This window comes from Ochotona princeps, chromosome 10 (genome assembly GCF_030435755.1).
Source record: "Ochotona princeps isolate mOchPri1 chromosome 10, mOchPri1.hap1, whole genome shotgun sequence".
In the NCBI taxonomy this organism is placed as follows: Eukaryota; Metazoa; Chordata; class Mammalia; order Lagomorpha; family Ochotonidae; genus Ochotona; species Ochotona princeps.
The window spans coordinates 51,114,152-51,131,550 of NC_080841.1; the positions used below are offsets into that span (position 1 = coordinate 51,114,152).

The following is a 17,399-nucleotide window of genomic DNA, read 5'->3' on the forward strand; positions in this document are numbered from 1 at the left end:
CCCTGAGCCGAGGCCACTCCTCCAGGGCGACATGTGGCTATCTGCGAGAGACGTGGAGTTTAGCTGCTGCTTCTGTCCTCTGCTTTGAAAATGCACGCAGGAGCACCCGACTACTTTTCTGTCAGTTGCTAAGGTGCTACAGCTGTGGGCATGATTATATACAAAGGGAAACCATGAAACATATATAGCTTTAAATCACATAATCTTATTCAGGGAGCACCAAGAAAAAAAATGACGGCTGCTGTGTGTTGTAGCTTAAAGTTGTGGTATATCTTAACAAACCAACCTTCCCACAAAAATACAAATAGAAAATGTGCATATATCTGAGAAGTGATTTTTTTGGAGGGGTTAACATAGAAAGGATTTTAGAAAAACCTCTCCATGATTGCTTTCTTAGTACACATACTAAATTTAGAACAGTACAGAGATCAGCATAGCACCTGCACAAGCATGACACACACACATTCACACAGTGCCAACAGTTTAAAAAGTAAAAAACAGGGCCCGGTGAGATGGCCTAATGGCTAAAGTCCTCGTCTTGAACGTGCCGGGATCCCATATGGGCACTGGTTCTAATTCTGGCGGCCCTGCTTCCCATCCATCTCCCAGCTTGTGGCCTGGGAAAGCAGTTGAGGACGGCCCAGTGCTTTGGGATCCTGCACCCACGTGGGAGACCTGGTAGAGCTCCTGGCTCCTGACTTCAGGTTGGCACAACACTGGCCGTTGTGGTCATTTGGGGCATGAATCATCGGACAGAAGATATTTCTTTCTGTCTCTCCTCCTCTCTGTATATCTGACTTTCCAAATAAATAAGTAAATAAATCTTAAAAAAAAAAATTAAAAACAGTTGGGGGTAGGAACTTGGCAAGGGGGAAATCCTAGACCCTGTGGAATTGTACCATAAAATTTAAAAAATAATAATGAAGTGTAAGGATGACAAAAAAATCTTAAAAAAAAGAAAAATAAAGTAAAAAACAAAACATGTAGGACTTACCACACATGGATTTAGTAATTTAAAAGTAATGTTTTTCTTCTTAAAAAACAAGTTTGACAGAGGTAGATATCTCTAAATTCTCAAACAAAATAGGGGTATTAGGGATGAAAACATAGGAGAGTGGTTAATAGGGCAGTAATAACTGGTCCATACCAACAATGGGGTTGCTGGACAAAGAATCTTACTTTTCTAGGTCATTGTCTTGATTGATATTTCAATCAAGTGGGGGTAATCTTGATGTGCATGTCATAGATTTGTTGTGAATGCTCAAATCCTATACACTAGTCACAGGTGCAGCACATGTATATCAGGTATTACCATTTTCTGAATGTAGCAGAGGTAATAGGTATTACTAAGTACTTGAGATACACAGATTACTGTAATTGAGGACTGATTTTCCCAAGAGCTAAGAAAAACATTTTTTTTTTTTGGATGAACACACGGTAAACATTCATCACTGAAGATTATTCATACCTAAATGGGAAGTTAGTAAACATAGCTTCCAGAATATGCCCTACATGAAATGCCAATTCAATGGCTGCTTTGCACACCAGGGAAAGAGCTGCTTATTTCTACCCACTCCCTAGTGATGCTGAGGGGTGGAGCATTATGCTCTATCTTATGCCACAATACTGACATATGTGCTTCACATTTTTTGCATTGACATATGTGGGCAGCACATGGGAAAATGAAGAAAAATCGACAGATAAAGTTTCAAATGACTGTTACCTTAAGTATATCTTGAACACAACTGGTTTATGGTTTATTTCAATTTTTTTCAAAGGTCTATTTATTAATTGAAAGAGTTACAGAAAAAAAGGAGAAACAGAAAGAGTTTCCCTTCACTGATTCACTCCCCAAGTGGCCAACAACAGCTAGGACTCGGCCAGGAGCCATGAATGTCTTATGGGTCCCCCACATGGGAGAAGGGGCCCAAGCTCTTGGCCATTTTTCTGCTTTATCAGGAGCATCAGAAGGGAGTTGGATTACAAGTGGAGCAACCAGGTCTCCAATTGGGTCCATATGAGATATTGGTGTCACAGGTAGCAGCTTCACCCAGTACAGCACAGTAGGCCCCTCACTGCTTATCTCTGATGCTATCTGAATATTTGGTTGGACAAGTATTTGCCTCAAGCATCACATGCTTTAGATACATAGGCAGAGAAGAAAACCTTAGGTGAAAGTGAGAATAAAAAAAAAGGAGGGAATAAAATTTCTACTGTCCAGATGGATGGCCAGTTGGTACTGCAGAGAATGGGGTTGCCTGGTGACAGAATCCTGCCAGCACTGGACTTAAGAAAGAGGAATGAAAAAGCTAAAACATTAGGATGGGTTCATGGCTAATATGTCATTCTATACAGACTACATAATATGAGGGAAATGTTTCAGCCTGAAAGCATGAGGGCAGACTATTAGGTGGTTGTTTTTTTTTTTTTTTTTTTTTTAATAAAGATTCATTTTATTTATTTGGTAGTTTCAGAGGGGTTGGAGAGAGAGAGATTGATTTTCATTGGATAATCCACTCTCCAGATGGCTGTCAATAACAAGGGCTGGCCAACCCAAAGCTAGAAGCCTGGGATCAGGCGCCAGGAGCTTCATCCAGGTTTCTTACGTGGGCCATCTTCTGCTGCTTTCCAATGTCATTAGCAAGGAACTAGATCAGCAGTACAGCAGCCAGGACTCACACTGGTGCTTCAAGAAGATGATTGGCCTTAATCCTCTCTGTCTCAGTAATTCTGACTCTTTTTAAAGATTTATTTATTTTTATTGGAAAGGTAGATTTTACAGTGAGAGCAGGAGAGACAGAGAGATCTTCCATATGCTGATTCACTCCTCAAATAACCGCAGTGGCTGAACCTGAGCTAAAGTCCTCGCCTTGAAAGCACCAGGATCCCATATGGCCGCCGGTTCTAATTTCAGTACCCCTGCCTCCCATCCAGCTCCCTGCTTGTGGCCTGGGAAAGCAGTTGAGGATGGCCCAAAGTCTTGGGACCCTGCACCCTTGTGGGAGACCTGGAAGAGGTTTCTGGCTCCTGGCTTTGGATCGGTGCAGCACCAGCCATTGTGGTCACTTGGGGAGTGAATCATCAGACAGAAGAAATTTTTCTCTGTCTCTCCTCCTCTGTATATACATCTGACTGTGCAATAAAAATAAACCAATCTTTAAAAAAACCTTTTTCTTCTGATTAAATTATTCAGTGACTCATAGCTCATACAGTAGCATCATTTTGTTCAAGAAGGTTCTTCATTTGATCTTAGCCAAAAGGCCGAGAAGCGATCAAGAAGGTTCTTGATTTTCATTTCTTCTGTGACACATTAGTTATTCAGTAGCATGTTATTTAACTTCATAGGGTTGCTAATTTTTTTTCTCCCTGATGTTGATTTTGTTTTGTGGTTCTTCATTTAAGGGGATGTATAGTAGCTGTGTAATGGAGACTCATATCTAGTAACATGTTATTTAACTTTATGACTTTGTAAATTTCTATTTTTCTTCCTATTGTTGATTTTGTGTTGTGGCTTTTCATTTAAGGGGATGTAGAGTAACTGTGAAATGGAGACTAACATATGCAGATGTGAGGATACAATGCAGTATGCATCTCTACTTCCAGACTAACGATAGACTCCCAATGAAACTGTTTACTGTATCTTGACAATAGGATGCTGGACTCTCTGCTATTGTCCATGTCCACAATAACAGCCATATGACTGTGTATTAAGAAGTATATTTCAGTAATGATATAGGGGAACTCGGTAGAGGGGATTGCGGAGGGGATAAGGGAAATCCCAGGGGCCTATAGAACTGTATCATAAAATGGTAATAATAGTAATAATAATAATAATAATAATAAGAAGAAGAAGAAGAAGAAGAAGAAGTGGAGCAGCTGGAACTACAACAAGTGCCCATATGGGGGCCCGGCGGCTTGGCCTAGCAGCTAAAGTCCTTGCCTTGAACGCACCAATATCCCACATGGGCGCCGGCTCTAATTCTGTCAGCTCTACTTCCCATCCAGCTCCCTGCTTGTGGTCTGGGAAAGCAGTCGAGGACGGCCCAAAGCCTTGGGACCCTGTACCTGTGTGGGAGACCTGGAGGAAGTTCCTGGCTCCTAGCTCCGGATTCGCACAGCACCGGCCGTTGTGGTAACTTAGGGAGTGAATCATTGGATGGAAGATCTTCCTCTCTGTCCCTCCTCCTCTATATATATCTGCCTTTCCAATAAAAATAAATAAATCTTCAAAAAAAAAAAAAAACCACAAAAAAAACCAAGTGCCAGTATGGGATGCTGGCACTATAGTTAGAGGATCAGCCTGTTATGCCACCATGCTGTCTCTCTGAATAGTTATTTAAATATGAGAATGCCTATGAAACAAAACAAGCTTGATCTAGGTATAAATGGTGCAAAAATACGTTTCTCAGTAAGCAAAAGGACTCACCACATAAGATTAGTATAATACTTTTTTTATTTGCCAATTCAACAGCTGTCTTGAATTATTTGAGCATTGTAAAATAAAAATTACACTAATGCAAGATGCTAATAATAGGAGAAATTAGGCTGGGCAGTGGACTGAAAGGAGATGAAGGAATGGGTGTTGTGTCACAGACGTGAAATCTCTGCTTGAGACACCCAGAGCCCGTTCCAGAGCAGTTCGTGTCCTGACTGCCTCACGCAGCTGCCTGGGAAGCAGTGGATGGCTCCAGTGCTTGAGTGCTTGACATCTAAAGGAAGGCACAGAGAAAGTTCCTGGCTCCCGACTCCTGGGTTTAGTCTGGCTCTTCTAGCCACATGGGGAATGAACAAAACAACGGGCTATCTCTCCTGTCTCCAACTCTGTAACTCAGCCTTCCAGATAAATAGTTTTTAAAAAACAAAAGGGCCCCAGTGTGATGGCTCAATGGCTAAACCTTCACCTAGCCACCGCCAGGACCCTGTATAGGTACCAGTTCATGACCTGGCTGTACCACTTCCTATCTAGCGCCCTGTTTGAGACCTGGGAAAGTGATAGAGGATGGTACAAAACCTTGGGACCCTGCAACTGTGTGGGAGACCCAAAAAGAAGCCTCTGGCTCCTGGTTTGGGGTCAGCTCAGCTCCTATTATGCAGACACATGGGGAGTGAAACAGCAGGCAGAAGATCTTTTTCCTTCTCTTCTTCTTTCTGTAAATCTGATCTGCCTTTCCAACAAAAATAAATAAATCTACAGAACAAACAAAAAACAAATTAAAAAAATGCATGGTATTGAATGAGTGTGGTCTACCTGTTTAAACTCGCAACCTCTGGTTCTTTAGAAATATGTTTCAGGGCCCGGTGCCGTGGCCTAGCGGCTGAAGTCTTCGCCTTGAGCACGCCGGGATCCCATACGGGTACTGGTTCGACTTTGCAATAAAAATAAAAATAAATCTTAAAGAAAAATATGTTTCAATCCACTGTTTATCTCCCAAGAGTGACACCATTAGTTAAATCTACTGACATGTTTGTAGCATGTTCTGGAATGGCAGCTGATCTTTCATGTATTGTTGATGCAAATCACTATTAGCTAAATACAATGATTGCTGTTTGGGGAAGAGAGTACCTTGGTATGCGGATGTTTCAGTTTTGTAGACCATTCATGTAGAAAACTTTGGAGGAAGAAAAGATGGGTGATGTAAAAAAAAATAAACATTATATGTAGATTAAAATAAAAACATTATATCTAAATTAAAAATTAAAAGAAAAGAGATGGGTGATGAAAACCAAAATGAACATTTGCTTGCTTAAAATCAGCAGTTCTGGAGGTGTCTGAGCAAGCACAGACCAGGCGTCCTGGTTGGGTGGCCTCTGTGCTGCCTGACCCATGATCCCGTGCTCCATGAAGCTTTGTGGAGTGGCTCTTCCTCCTCCAGGAAGGGACAGAAGGGCTCAAGGCAACCAGACTGCGGGGAGTTTCCACTTCCTTTTATTACTGGGGTGTGGAGAAGAGAAAGGGTTGAAAATACGCAGGAAACAAAAAAGAAAGGGACTAGAGAATTCCACAAACCCTTCACCAGTCCAGCAATGGAGGGCAGGCTTGACCCTCCCAACCCTCTGCTTCAAGCACAATTCACTTTTCCTTCCTGTCAAAGCCTTCCTGAAAATAACTGCCTCTTCCCACCTTTTTCTCCTGTCCCCAACACTCATTTCCAATCTCATACTTTCTCTCATCTCTATGACAATAGAAAAAGAGCCTGGAGGAGCTAAAGGAAAAATTCAGCAAAAGGCTAAGGAATTGGATCCTCAGATGTTTGCATTGTTATTGTCTGTTCCTGTTCTCTGCTGGGAATGGGGCTGCGGATGTGTTGCGATTGTTGTTAAGATTTTCTTAAATTTACTTTTTGAAGTTAAATTTTTAAAAAATTTTTATTGGAAAGGCATTTTAAAAAAATTTTATTTATTTATTTTTGTTGGCAAGCCAGGTTGTAGATGTTAATTCTAGTGCAGTTACTACACAGTCTGCAACTTTCAGTCTGTGAAAACCGCAGCCTGTGCTTGCTGGGAAAGGCCGGCTTAGCATGCAGTCTTTTATTTCCCTTGATGTTGAAGTTAAAAATGGCGTTGTAATTATGCACACTATAAAGTACTATACAAACTCACTTTTTAGCATCTGTTTACTGATTACATGTAGAAAAAAATTTTAAATTCCATACACTCTGCTTGTACAAACGACAGACAGGTGTTGCCCAATGGCAGAGAAAGGGGCTTCAGGCAATTTCCTCATTCTGTGAACACTGTGAAGTACACTGACACAGAGTAAATCGCTCCCAAGAAAAAAGATGCTTTCCTACACCCATCACTTCATTGGATAGTAAGTGCACAAGACATAGGAAACTCCTACAGATGTAACACAAACTCTGTCTTGCAATAAGTTTATTTTATTTTATTTTTTTTAGCTATGTCTTTTTATTTGAGAGGCAGGGAGAAACACACACACACACCCCTTCCACCTCCCAGATGCCTGCATGCAGCTGTTAAAGGCGGGGCCAGGCTAAAGCCAGGATCCCAGAATTTAAGTCTGATCTCCAATGGGGGTGGGAAGGATCCAGACCACCTGCTGTCTCCCAGCACACGCATCATCAGGAAGCTGGATTAGAACCAGAGGGGATGGAACTTGAATTAGGTATCCTGACGTGGGATACAGGGTTCCAAAGAGTGACTGAACTGCTGTGTCAAATGCTGGCCCCAGGATACTTTTTTTTTTTTTTAATAACTAGGAAGACACTCTAAAATAACAATAAAAGTATAGTAAATACATAAACAAGTAACATACTTTAAAAAAATTATTTAATACTGTGTGGTCTGAATAACTTTGTGCTATCCTTCTGTGTGACCAGCAACACGACAGACTTGTCTGTATCAGCATTGCTACAAACCTGTGTGTAATGCATTTGCACCATGTCACTAGGGGATAGGAGCTCTTCTGTTCCACTTTAATTTTATGAGGCTATCATGGTATAAGAGGTCTGTTATCTATCAAAATGTCATTATAATGCCTTGTATAGCTTATTCATCCACCCATTCATTCATTCATTCATTCTCCCAGGTTATTTCTCCTTTGTCCTATAAGTACTTCACAGACTATCATTGATCTGGTTGGTAAATACTGGGTGGGGCAATGAGTTACAGTACTGACAACACTGACACAATAGGGTGACAGAAGAGCCCTGAGTGCTGACTGCCAGCTACATCCTGTATCATCTCAGAGAGTTCAGAATTGTATGAACTGGGCCTGGTGCGATAGCGTAGTGGTTAAAGCCCTCATATTGAACGCGCCGGGATCTCACATGGATGCCAGTTCTAATCCCGGTGGCCCCACTTCCCATCCTTTCCCTTTCCCTGCCTGTGGCCTGGGAAAGCAATAAAGGATGGCCCAAAGTCTTGGGACCCTGCACCCATGTGGGAGACCCAGAGGAAGCTCCTGGCTTCGGATTGGCTCAGCTCCAACCGTTGTGGTCACTTGAGGAGTGAACCATCAGAGGGAAGATCTTCCTCTCTGTCTTTCCTCCTCTCTGTATATCCACCTTTCCAATAAAAATAAATAAATCTTTAAAAAAAAGAATTGCATGAATGAGGGATCGCAGCCTCATTTGCTAATTTTATTAACCTATTTATTTCCTCAGAGATCAAAGGAAGTAAGGCAGGCAGAAGCTAGAAAGATTGGGTTGTGTCGGGCCTGGCGGCGTGGCCTAGCGGCTAAAGTCCTCGCCTTGAACGCCCCGGGATCCCATATGGGCACCGGTTCTAATCCCGGCAGCTGCACTTCCCATCCAGCTCCCTGCTTGTGGCCTGGGAAAGCAGTTGAGGACAGCCCAATGCATTGGGACCCTGCACCTGTGTGGGAGACCCGGAAGAGGTTCCAGGTTCCCGGCTTCGGATCGGCCCGTTGCGGCTCACTTGGGGAGTGAATCATCGGACGGAAGATCTTCCTCTCTGTCTCTCCTCCTCTCTGTATATGACTTTGACTTAATAATAAAAATAAAATCTTTAAAAAAAAAAAAGATTGGGTTGTGTCTGTCCTTCACAGTCTCTCCCCACCCCCTTACCCTGCCTCTGTAAATGGGTAAAACGTCCCTCCAGGGAAGGAGAGCTTGGCAAAGGGAGGTCAAGAAAAGCCTGGAGGATCGTTAGTGATCTCAGGAGAGGCCCCGGGCTGAGCCCCATTGAAGCCTTTCGGGTCAGAGAAACAATTGGGGGATCTGAACTCTGTTTCCTCTTCTAAACATGGGAGGTATGCTAGTGTGCTTCTTTTTCCTCTTTTAAAAAACATTTATTTTTATATTTCTGTAAAACAGAGGAGGGGTTAGGGAGGAGAGACAGAAAGAGAATTTTCTATCAACTGGTTCACTCTCCAAATGTCTGTAAGAGTTGAGACTGGGTCAGGCTGATTCCAGGAGCTGGGAACTCCATCCTGGTCTCCCCTGTGAGTGGCAGAGATCCAACTACTTGGGCCATCTTCTGCTCTCCAAGGGCATCAGCAGGGAGCTGGCTCAGAAGCAGAGCCGCTGGGACTCCATCACTCCCTTTGGGGATGGAGTCAGGAGGCAGCTTAACATTCTCTCCGTGCCACAAACCTGGCCCCCTTGTTAGTGTATTTCTCACGGTGGTGTTATGATGACTGAGTAAGACAGTTCATGTAAAACCTGCGATGTTATTTACCAGCACATGGTCAATACTCCAAATAAGAGCACTGTTGGCCTCGTCATCAGAGGGTCACATGGGGTTAGCCCAAAATTCAATCAGGCCCTGAGTCAAGGGAGAAAGATCAGTAAACTGCCTCTTACAGCTCTGAAATGGTGATTCAGCTCTTTATCTCCACTTGACAGATGGGAAAACTGAGGTTAGGGAGCAGTAGCATGTATGGAGCCACGGAGCTATGGACTCCACTTTACTCCTAGCATGATTTGCTTGATCTTCTGTGCAGCATTATCTCCCAATCTGGAACCAATCAAGCAGTCTAAGGTTAACTCCCAGTGCCATTTTACACTATTTCCGTGCTGGAGGGACAAGGGTTGTGCAATTAGGACAGGAAGTGTGCAAGTAATGAATCAAACCATGACTTGCTGTGTCCATGCATGCTTGAAAGAGAAACAGAAAGAAACACGTGCTCTTGAGAGAACCAGAGCCGGGGGTGTGAGCTTTCCTAGCACAGAGAGCTGTGGTTTCATGTGAGAGTCACTTTCCAGCTGCCCACAAGCGCTGCCATCCCTGTGTGGGTGCTCCCTGAAACAAACAAACAGAGTTCTGGGAACACTGAAAATGTCTCCTGTCCAGGGCCAAGATCTGAACACAATCCTCCCCCATGATGGAGAGGCCTGAAACCTCAATCTGCAAATAGGTGTAAAGGGAAAGAGGAGAATGAGGCCTGGCAAAACAGGAGGATCCATTAGAAGAGGGTTTCACCTCATTCCCATGCCAGCATCCGGCAGATGTTTAGTGTCCAAACAAGGACAAAGTGCATATCGTTATCTGGTCCTTACAGTCTCTAAGAGCTTTGCTAGAGGTGTCAGTCGATGTTTCAGAGCAGGAAGCAGATGTAGCAGCAGAGGGAGAATAATGAGGCAAGCAAGTAGGTAGGGAGGTGACTAATTCTGCAGAGAATTTTTGTGCTTAACAATCTTCTCTGGGCATGGCACAGTGGCTTAGCAGCTAAAGTCCTCGCCTTGAACACCCCGGGATCCCATATGGGCGCTGGTTCTAATTCTGGTAGGCCTGCTTCCCATCCAGCTCCCTGCTTGTGGCCTGGGAAAGCAGTCATGGACAGCCCAAAGCCTTGGGACCCTGCACCTGTGTGGGAGACCCAGAAGAGGCTCTTGGCTCTTGGCTCCTGGCTTTGGATTGGCTCAGCAGTGGCTGTTGCAGTCATTTAGGGAGTGAATCATCGGATGGGAGATCTTCCTCTCTGTCTCTCCTCCTCTATTTATTTATTTGAAAGGCAGAATGAGAGAGAGAGAGAGAGAGAGAGAGAGAGAGAAGAGAGAGAGAGATTTGCTGCTTCACTCCTCAATGGCCACAATGACTAGAGCTGGACTGGTCTGAAGCCAAGGGGCAGGAGGGCAGGGACCCAGGCATTCAGGCCATCATCTCTGCCTTCTCAGGTGCACCAGCAGGGAACTGGACTGGAAATAACGTAGCCAGGACCTGAATTGGTGCCGATAGGGATGCAGGTGACAGTCCCTCTACATGTCTTTTTAGAAATGTTTACTTTCAAATACTTGAAAAGCAGAACAGGAGAGACGGAGGGAGGTGAAGCGAGAAAGAGAGCGCTTCTATTTATGGGCTCACTTTCGTAATGGCCTGCAATGGTCAGGAGTGGGCCTTCCCCATGAATAACAGGGGCTGGAGCACCTGAGCTATCAACTGCTGTCTCCCAGGATGCATTATCAGGGAGCTAGATTAGAAGCAGAGGTAATGGGACTCAAACTGACACTCCACAGTGGGATGCTGGTGTCACAAGCAGTGGCTTAAACTGCATTGCCACAATGCCTACCCTGAGATGGATATTTGAATGGTCAATTTTTCAGAAAGGGATGTCACTTCAGTTATGGAATTGGAATTAGAGTGCACAGGTTCAAGTCCAGGCTCTGCTTCCAGCTTTCTGCTTTTTTTCTGCCCAGAGAGGCATCAGGCTTGAGTACTTGGGTCCCTACCACCCATGTGTGTAGACTGGGCTTGGCTTCCTGGCTCCTGGCTATAGTCTGATTCAGCTAGGGCTGTTGCAGATATTTGGGGAGTGAACTAGTAGCTGCAAACTCCTTCTCTTTCTAGATTTCAAATAAAACGAAATAAATAAAAATTTTAAATGGTGAGGTAGAAACCAGGACGGGGTCCTGAGGTACAGCGGTAAAGTATATCTCACACCATACAGGCAGCCGAATATTGAAGTGAAGAGTGTACTGCCAACCGAACACTGAAAACGCAAGCTTCCCACGTGAAAGGTGAGTCTCAGACAGTGTCCCTTCGTGCAAGTGGGAATTTCTTTTTTTTTTTTTTTGTATATTTTTTTTGTTTTTTTAGCTCTTTGCAAGTGGGAGTTTTTTTCAAGACAGTGGATTGTCTTGTAAATTCCTTAAACTTTTTTTTTTTTTTAAAGATTTATTTTATTTTTATTGCAAAGTCAGATACACTGAGAGGAGAAGAGACAGAGAGGAAGTGGAGCTGCCGGGATTAGAACCAGCGGCCATATGGGATCAAGACGAGGACCTTAGCCACTAGGCCACGCCGCCAAGCCCAATTCCTTAAACTTTTCAAAGCTTTCAGCTACATGCATCAAACCTGGTGGAAACTCTAAAGATACTGAGTTTGGACAACGCTGTTCTGTTTTTTTTTTTTTTTTTTCTGGGCTAAGTTTCAAAGAGATTATATGACTTGTCTCTGATGGTGTGGTCAGTAGACAGCAAGGTCCAAGGAAAATCCAGTTTTCTAAATTACAGTAGTCTACTTTTATCTGTAGTTTTGTGAGTCAGGTTCACTTACCTGTGGCCAGCCATAGGCCAAAACTGTTAAAAAGTGTATAAATAAATTCAGAACTTTTAAGTTGCGAGTCATTCTTTACACTGTGATGAAACAACAGGAAGTCTCGTGCCATCCTGCCCACTGGAATGGCTGAGACTTGAACTGGCATCTATATGGGATACCAGTACTGCCCTCAGGTGGGAGATTAGCATGCTATGCTACTGTGCTGGTCCCTGTCTGAATACATTTAACTCACAGCAAATCCAAGTAAGAGGAAGGACATAACCTGTGCATGTCCACCTGCCCCCAAAGAATACCATACATCAAGTAAGTTTCTCTAAAACAACATTCTTGCATTTCTGATTTAGCTCAATGTTCTGGAACATTTTTGAGTGGGATCAAAATTAATCTTACAATTCTGAGTTGTTGAAAATCACTGAGATACCTAAATGAAATGACACCCTGGCAGTGCACCATACTACAAAATTACTCAAGCTATAGGATAGAAATGAAATATAGCATATAGAGAAAATGTGGTTGCAGTTAGCTTGCTATTGACCAAACCAAACTAGCAAGCTAATGATATTAAAAAATTAATAGTGCAATATGGTCACCAGACAGATTTCTACAATCAAAAAGAAAGTTGAGTTAAATTCTAAGTATGGGGCCTGTGTTGTGGTATGGTGGGTTAAGCCACTGCTTGTGGCACCAAGATACCCTATAAGAGCATCAGTTAGAATCCTGGCTGCTCTATTCTTGTCAGGCTCCCTGCTAAGGTTCCTGAAAGCAGCAGAAGACAGGCCAAGTGTTTGGGGGACCCACACAGAGGTTCTGGTTTTAGTATGGCCCAGCCTCAACCTCTGCAGCCATTTGTGGAGTGAACCAGCAGGCTGAAGATTTCCCTGTCTCTGTGTCCCTATCATCTGCCTTTCCAAAAAAAAAAAAAAAAAGGTTGAGGACCAACCACAATGGCCTAGTGGCTAAATCCTGACTTTGCATGCACCTGGATCCCTTATGGATGCTGGTTCTAATCCTGGCAGGCCTGCTTCCCATCCAGCTCCTGGCTTGTGGCCTGGGAAAGCAGTCAAGGATGGCCCAAACACTTGGGACCCTGAACATGTGTGGGAGACCTGGAAGAGGCTCCTGACTTCTGGCTTCGGATTGGCTTAGCACCAGCCATTGTGGCCGCTTGGGGAGTGAATCAGTGGATGGAGAATCTTCCTTTCTGTCTCTCCTCCTCTCTGCCTTTCCAATAAAAATAAAACGTATGGCCCGGCGGCGTGGCCTAGCAGCTAAAGTCCTCGCCTTGAAAGCCCCGGGATCCCATATGGGCGCCGGTTCTAATCCCGGCAGCTCCACTTCCCATCCAGCTCCCTGCTTGTGGCCTGGGAAAGCAGTTGAGGACGGCCCAATGCATTGGGATCCTGCACCCATGTGGGAGACCCGGAGGAGGTTCCTGGTTCCCGGCTTCAGATCGGCGGCGCACCGGCCCGTTGTGGCTCACTTGGGGAGTGAATCATAGGACGGAAGATCTTCCTCTCTGTCTCTCTTCCTCTCTGTATATCTGGCTGTAATAAAAAATGAATAAATCTTTAAAAAAATAATAAAACTTAAAAAAACTTTTTAAAAAAAGTTGAACAGATTTCGAAGCTATTCCAACTACACTAACCTCTGCTTCTGAACTAGTACAAGGTTATAATAACTGTTACCCTAGGTTTGGGAGAGCAAAAATGTATATATTAATTAACTCATCCCATTATATTTGAAAACCAGGTACTAATCTTCTGTATCCTCTCCATATCCACATACCCAGTCTCACTAAAGTACATAGTAGTGCTTGAGACTGACTTTCTCACTGCTTCTTTAGCCGGTTACACAGTAAAAATACACAACGCTGAAAACCTTTCCACAGCACTGTATACTGTGATAATTACTGTATAAACGATTATCCAAATAACAAAGACCCACAGTCCATGGAGTCATCATCTGTATAATACTGAATTTTTTTTAAAAAGACTGATATATCTGAAATGTAGAGCGATGGGAAACAGACAGAGATAAAGGTATCTTCCACCAGCAGTTTATACCCCAAATGGCTGCAAACGTCAGGGCTGTGCAGGCGGAAGCCAGGAACATGGAACCGGGTTGGAAGTAGAGCAACTGGGACCTAGTGCTCCATGAAGGGATTAGCAATGGCTTATTGCACTGCACAACACTGGTGCCGTTCAACTCTTCAGAAAGCACATTAGGGGCTGGTGTAGTAGATGAAGCCTCTGCCTGCAGTTCTGGCATCTGTTTCACTTCTGATTTAACTCACTTCTGATGTACCTGGGAAAGCAGTAGCAGATGACCCAAGTACTTGGGTCCCTGTGCCCATGTGGGAAATCCAAAAGAAACTCCAGGCTCCTGGCTTCCAACCAACCCTGCTATGGGCAGCTGTTGCAGCCATCTGGGGAGTGAATGAACAGATGGAAAATCTATCTTTCTTTCTCTCTCTGTAAATCCACCTTTTAAATAAAAAATAAAAAAGTATTTCAGACAGAAAAATGGATAAACTGTGCCAGGCACCAGGGACATATGGATGGATGAAGCAGTTCCCTTATTCGGAGCTTACAGTTTGGCAGGAGGGAAAGAGAGTGTGAGAAGCTTTCAGGGTTGGGAGGGAACACTGCAAGGCCTAAGCGACCTTGAATGTCAGCCAACAGGGCACAAATGTCTGTGGGAGAGGTGGGGAAAGACATTCCAGAAAAAAAAAAAAAAAAAGACAGTTAATAGCTGAGGAAGGGCAGAGCTGACACAAGCTGGGCTTCCACTCACTGCAGAGCCTTCATTCTCCATACAGAGTCTCTGAAAATCCAAATACAGTGAGTGTAGGAAAATGTGAATGCTAATGAATATTTTTGTATAATAATATTCTGTATGCAAGTGTAATACTTTTATGTAAGCATCTTTCAATATAGGCCACTTTTTTTTATAATTTATATATTCGGTTTCACAAAGAATGCTTGTCATAGCACCAAACATTGCTTCCAATAGAAAAATACATATATTTTAAAGATTTATTTGAAAATGAGAGTTGCAGAGAGAGGAGGAGAGACAGAGCGATCTGCCTCCTGGTTCACTCCCCCAGAGGGCCCCAATGGCCAGCTTCATGTGGGCCTCCCACAGGGGTGGCAAGGGGCCCAAACCCCTGGGCCTTGTGCAGGCCCCTTGGCAGGGAGTTGGGCTGAAGTAGAGCAGCCTGGACAGGAACTGGTGCCTACCTGAGATGCCAGCATCAAAGCAGATGGCTTTACCAGCTATGTCACAGCACCAGATGCCAAAGATGAGTTATTTTTACAAGGAAGAATACAGTCACTTTGCCTTAGGGTTTACAGAGATTACAGAAGCAAATCTAATAAGGAGGGGGCATTAAAAGCATTAAAAACCCTGCTAATAAAATCATTAAATACTAATACCTTGTATTTCGGAAGCCTCTTAAAATATACGGTCCCTGGTTTAGACATTCGTTTGAAATAATCTTTTACTCAAAGTGCTTTTGAAAAAGAAAACGCCCTAGTACAGTGAGTATAACCTAGAAAGAAAAAAAAGTTGACATCACACTGTAATAGCTGCAAACTTTTCGGAAAGCACCATTAAAAATCTTTGTAACTTTAGACACAGGGCAAGCCAATTTTCAACCCTCCCCCCCAAAAAAGAGAATATTGAAACGTATGTAATGCTGAACACAACACAGGTCCATTCTGTTGCTATGAGAACTTTCTATTTTGTCTCAGAAATCGCAGCCTTGACAACGCAATGTTTGTGCCTATTTGGCTCATTTTTTTTTTTCTACAGCGACTCCGCTCCAGAGTAATAATAGGAGAAGGGCTCTGGTTTCCCCTTGTACCCGGCCCAGTTTTTCCGTTGCAGTCCCAGTTCTCACAGGCGGTGCTGTCGCTCTCCCTGGGACAGGGCGGGCAGCGGGGTGGGGCGCCCTGCGGGCCGTGCAAGGGGGCTGCACGGCGGGATGGTTCTGTTATACCCCCCCAGGGGAGCTCTGAGCCCAGCAGCTCCCGCTGCGTTTTTAAATCGGCGGTTAAAAAAAAAAAAAGCGACGCCACGTTGTACACACTCGAGAGCAGGGGGATGACACTGCATGCGCGTGAGGCCCCCCTCCCCCAAATGGGTGAGAAAGAAGGGGCCTGGAACCTTGGGAAATGAACTCGCCAGGCGCCCCCCTCCCAAAAAGCGGCTCGCGGTTCAGGTCCCTGTGCTGGAGAGCAAGGCCCGGCCCGGCCGGCGGCGCGCACACTCCCGGCTTCAGGCCGCCCGCGCGCCCGAGGGTTCGTGTCGGGAAGCGCGCCAGCTTTTCCAGAGTTCCCCTTTCCCCCCACCTAGAATCTTCCTCCCCGAGGATTCCGAGAGACCCCTCCTCCCTCCAGGCCCGCTTGGCGGGGCTTGTGGAAGGGAGGGGACCCCCCCCAAGAGGGCCAGAACGCCGCGGCCCAGGTTAACAGGGGGCATCTCCCGGGCGACCGGCGCGGCAACAAGATGGCGGACGATAAAGAAGGTAGGGAGCGCCGAGGGAACGGTGGCCCTCTCCGCCCGCGGCGACCTGGAGCTGCCTCCCTGGGGAAGCGTCGGCCGGGGAGGGCGCGGGCCACCCTCCATCTTCTCGCCGCCGCGAGGAAGGGTTGGCCTGAGGAGGGGGCGCTCCCAGCCCCCGGCCTCGCCGCGCGCCCGGCCGGCCCCGCCTCTCCCCGTGTCCCCGCCCGCGGAGGCCGGGGCTGCGGCGCGGGCTGCGGCGGAGGCGGCGTCCTGCGGGGGCTGATAATGGCGTCCTTGTTCCCGCTCGCCGGGATGCCCCCGCCGCCTCCACCCCGTCGCTGGGGGCTGGCTGCCGCAGGCGCCACGCCAGCAGCTGTCCAGGGTTTGTGGGCAGCGGGAGGGCGGCCCGGACGAGGACAGATTCTGACTGCTGGTGTGTGGCGGAATCCTGTCAGGCCGCGCTGAAACCCCGCCCCGGTGCAGGCTTGATGGCGTCTGCGGCCACCATTTTGCCTCCTTGGTGAGGACACGCGGAGGACGGACTCGAGGTCACAGCCGTCCTCTGTGCCCTTCTCCGGCTATGGAAATGAGAGGTTGCACCCTGTCTGGGGTCTTAAAAAAAAAAAAGAAGTAACAGCAACATTATTAGTAAGGAGGAAAAAGCCAAAATGAACGGGGAGGTCTGTCCTAGTCCCTGTCTCCGCCGCCAGCTCTGAAAGGATTTGAAGTGTTGTTGATGCGAAGCCCTGATTATCCACGTTTCTATTTGAAAGACTTTAACGTTGATTTTAAATCGGGTGTGACTGAAACCCTGGTCCTTGGTTACCATCCCTTTAGTTGCGCCAAAATAATTCATAATTGGCAAATGCAGTAAAAGCATCAAGAACCACGAAAAGAGTAGAAGCGAACATCTT

The 17,399-nt window shown here is 45.4% G+C and overlaps 1 protein-coding gene and 1 pseudogene across 2 annotated transcripts in view; both read left to right on the top strand.

The window, feature by feature from the left end:
* Positions 1–385: 385 nt before the first annotated feature.
* Positions 386–486, top strand: LOC118759171 (U6 spliceosomal RNA; annotated as a pseudogene).
* Positions 487–16,227: 15,741 nt separating this feature from the next.
* Positions 16,228–17,399, top strand: part of EFCAB2 (EF-hand calcium binding domain 2) — a 90,476-nt gene continuing 89,304 nt past the window's right edge. For both annotated transcript variants that reach the window (XM_058669434.1, XM_058669435.1), the window contains exon 1: positions 16,228–16,507. In XM_058669434.1, the coding sequence (XP_058525417.1) occupies positions 16,489–16,507 (19 nt within the window). In that variant the 5' untranslated portion in view covers positions 16,228–16,488. The remainder of the gene's footprint in view (positions 16,508–17,399) is intronic.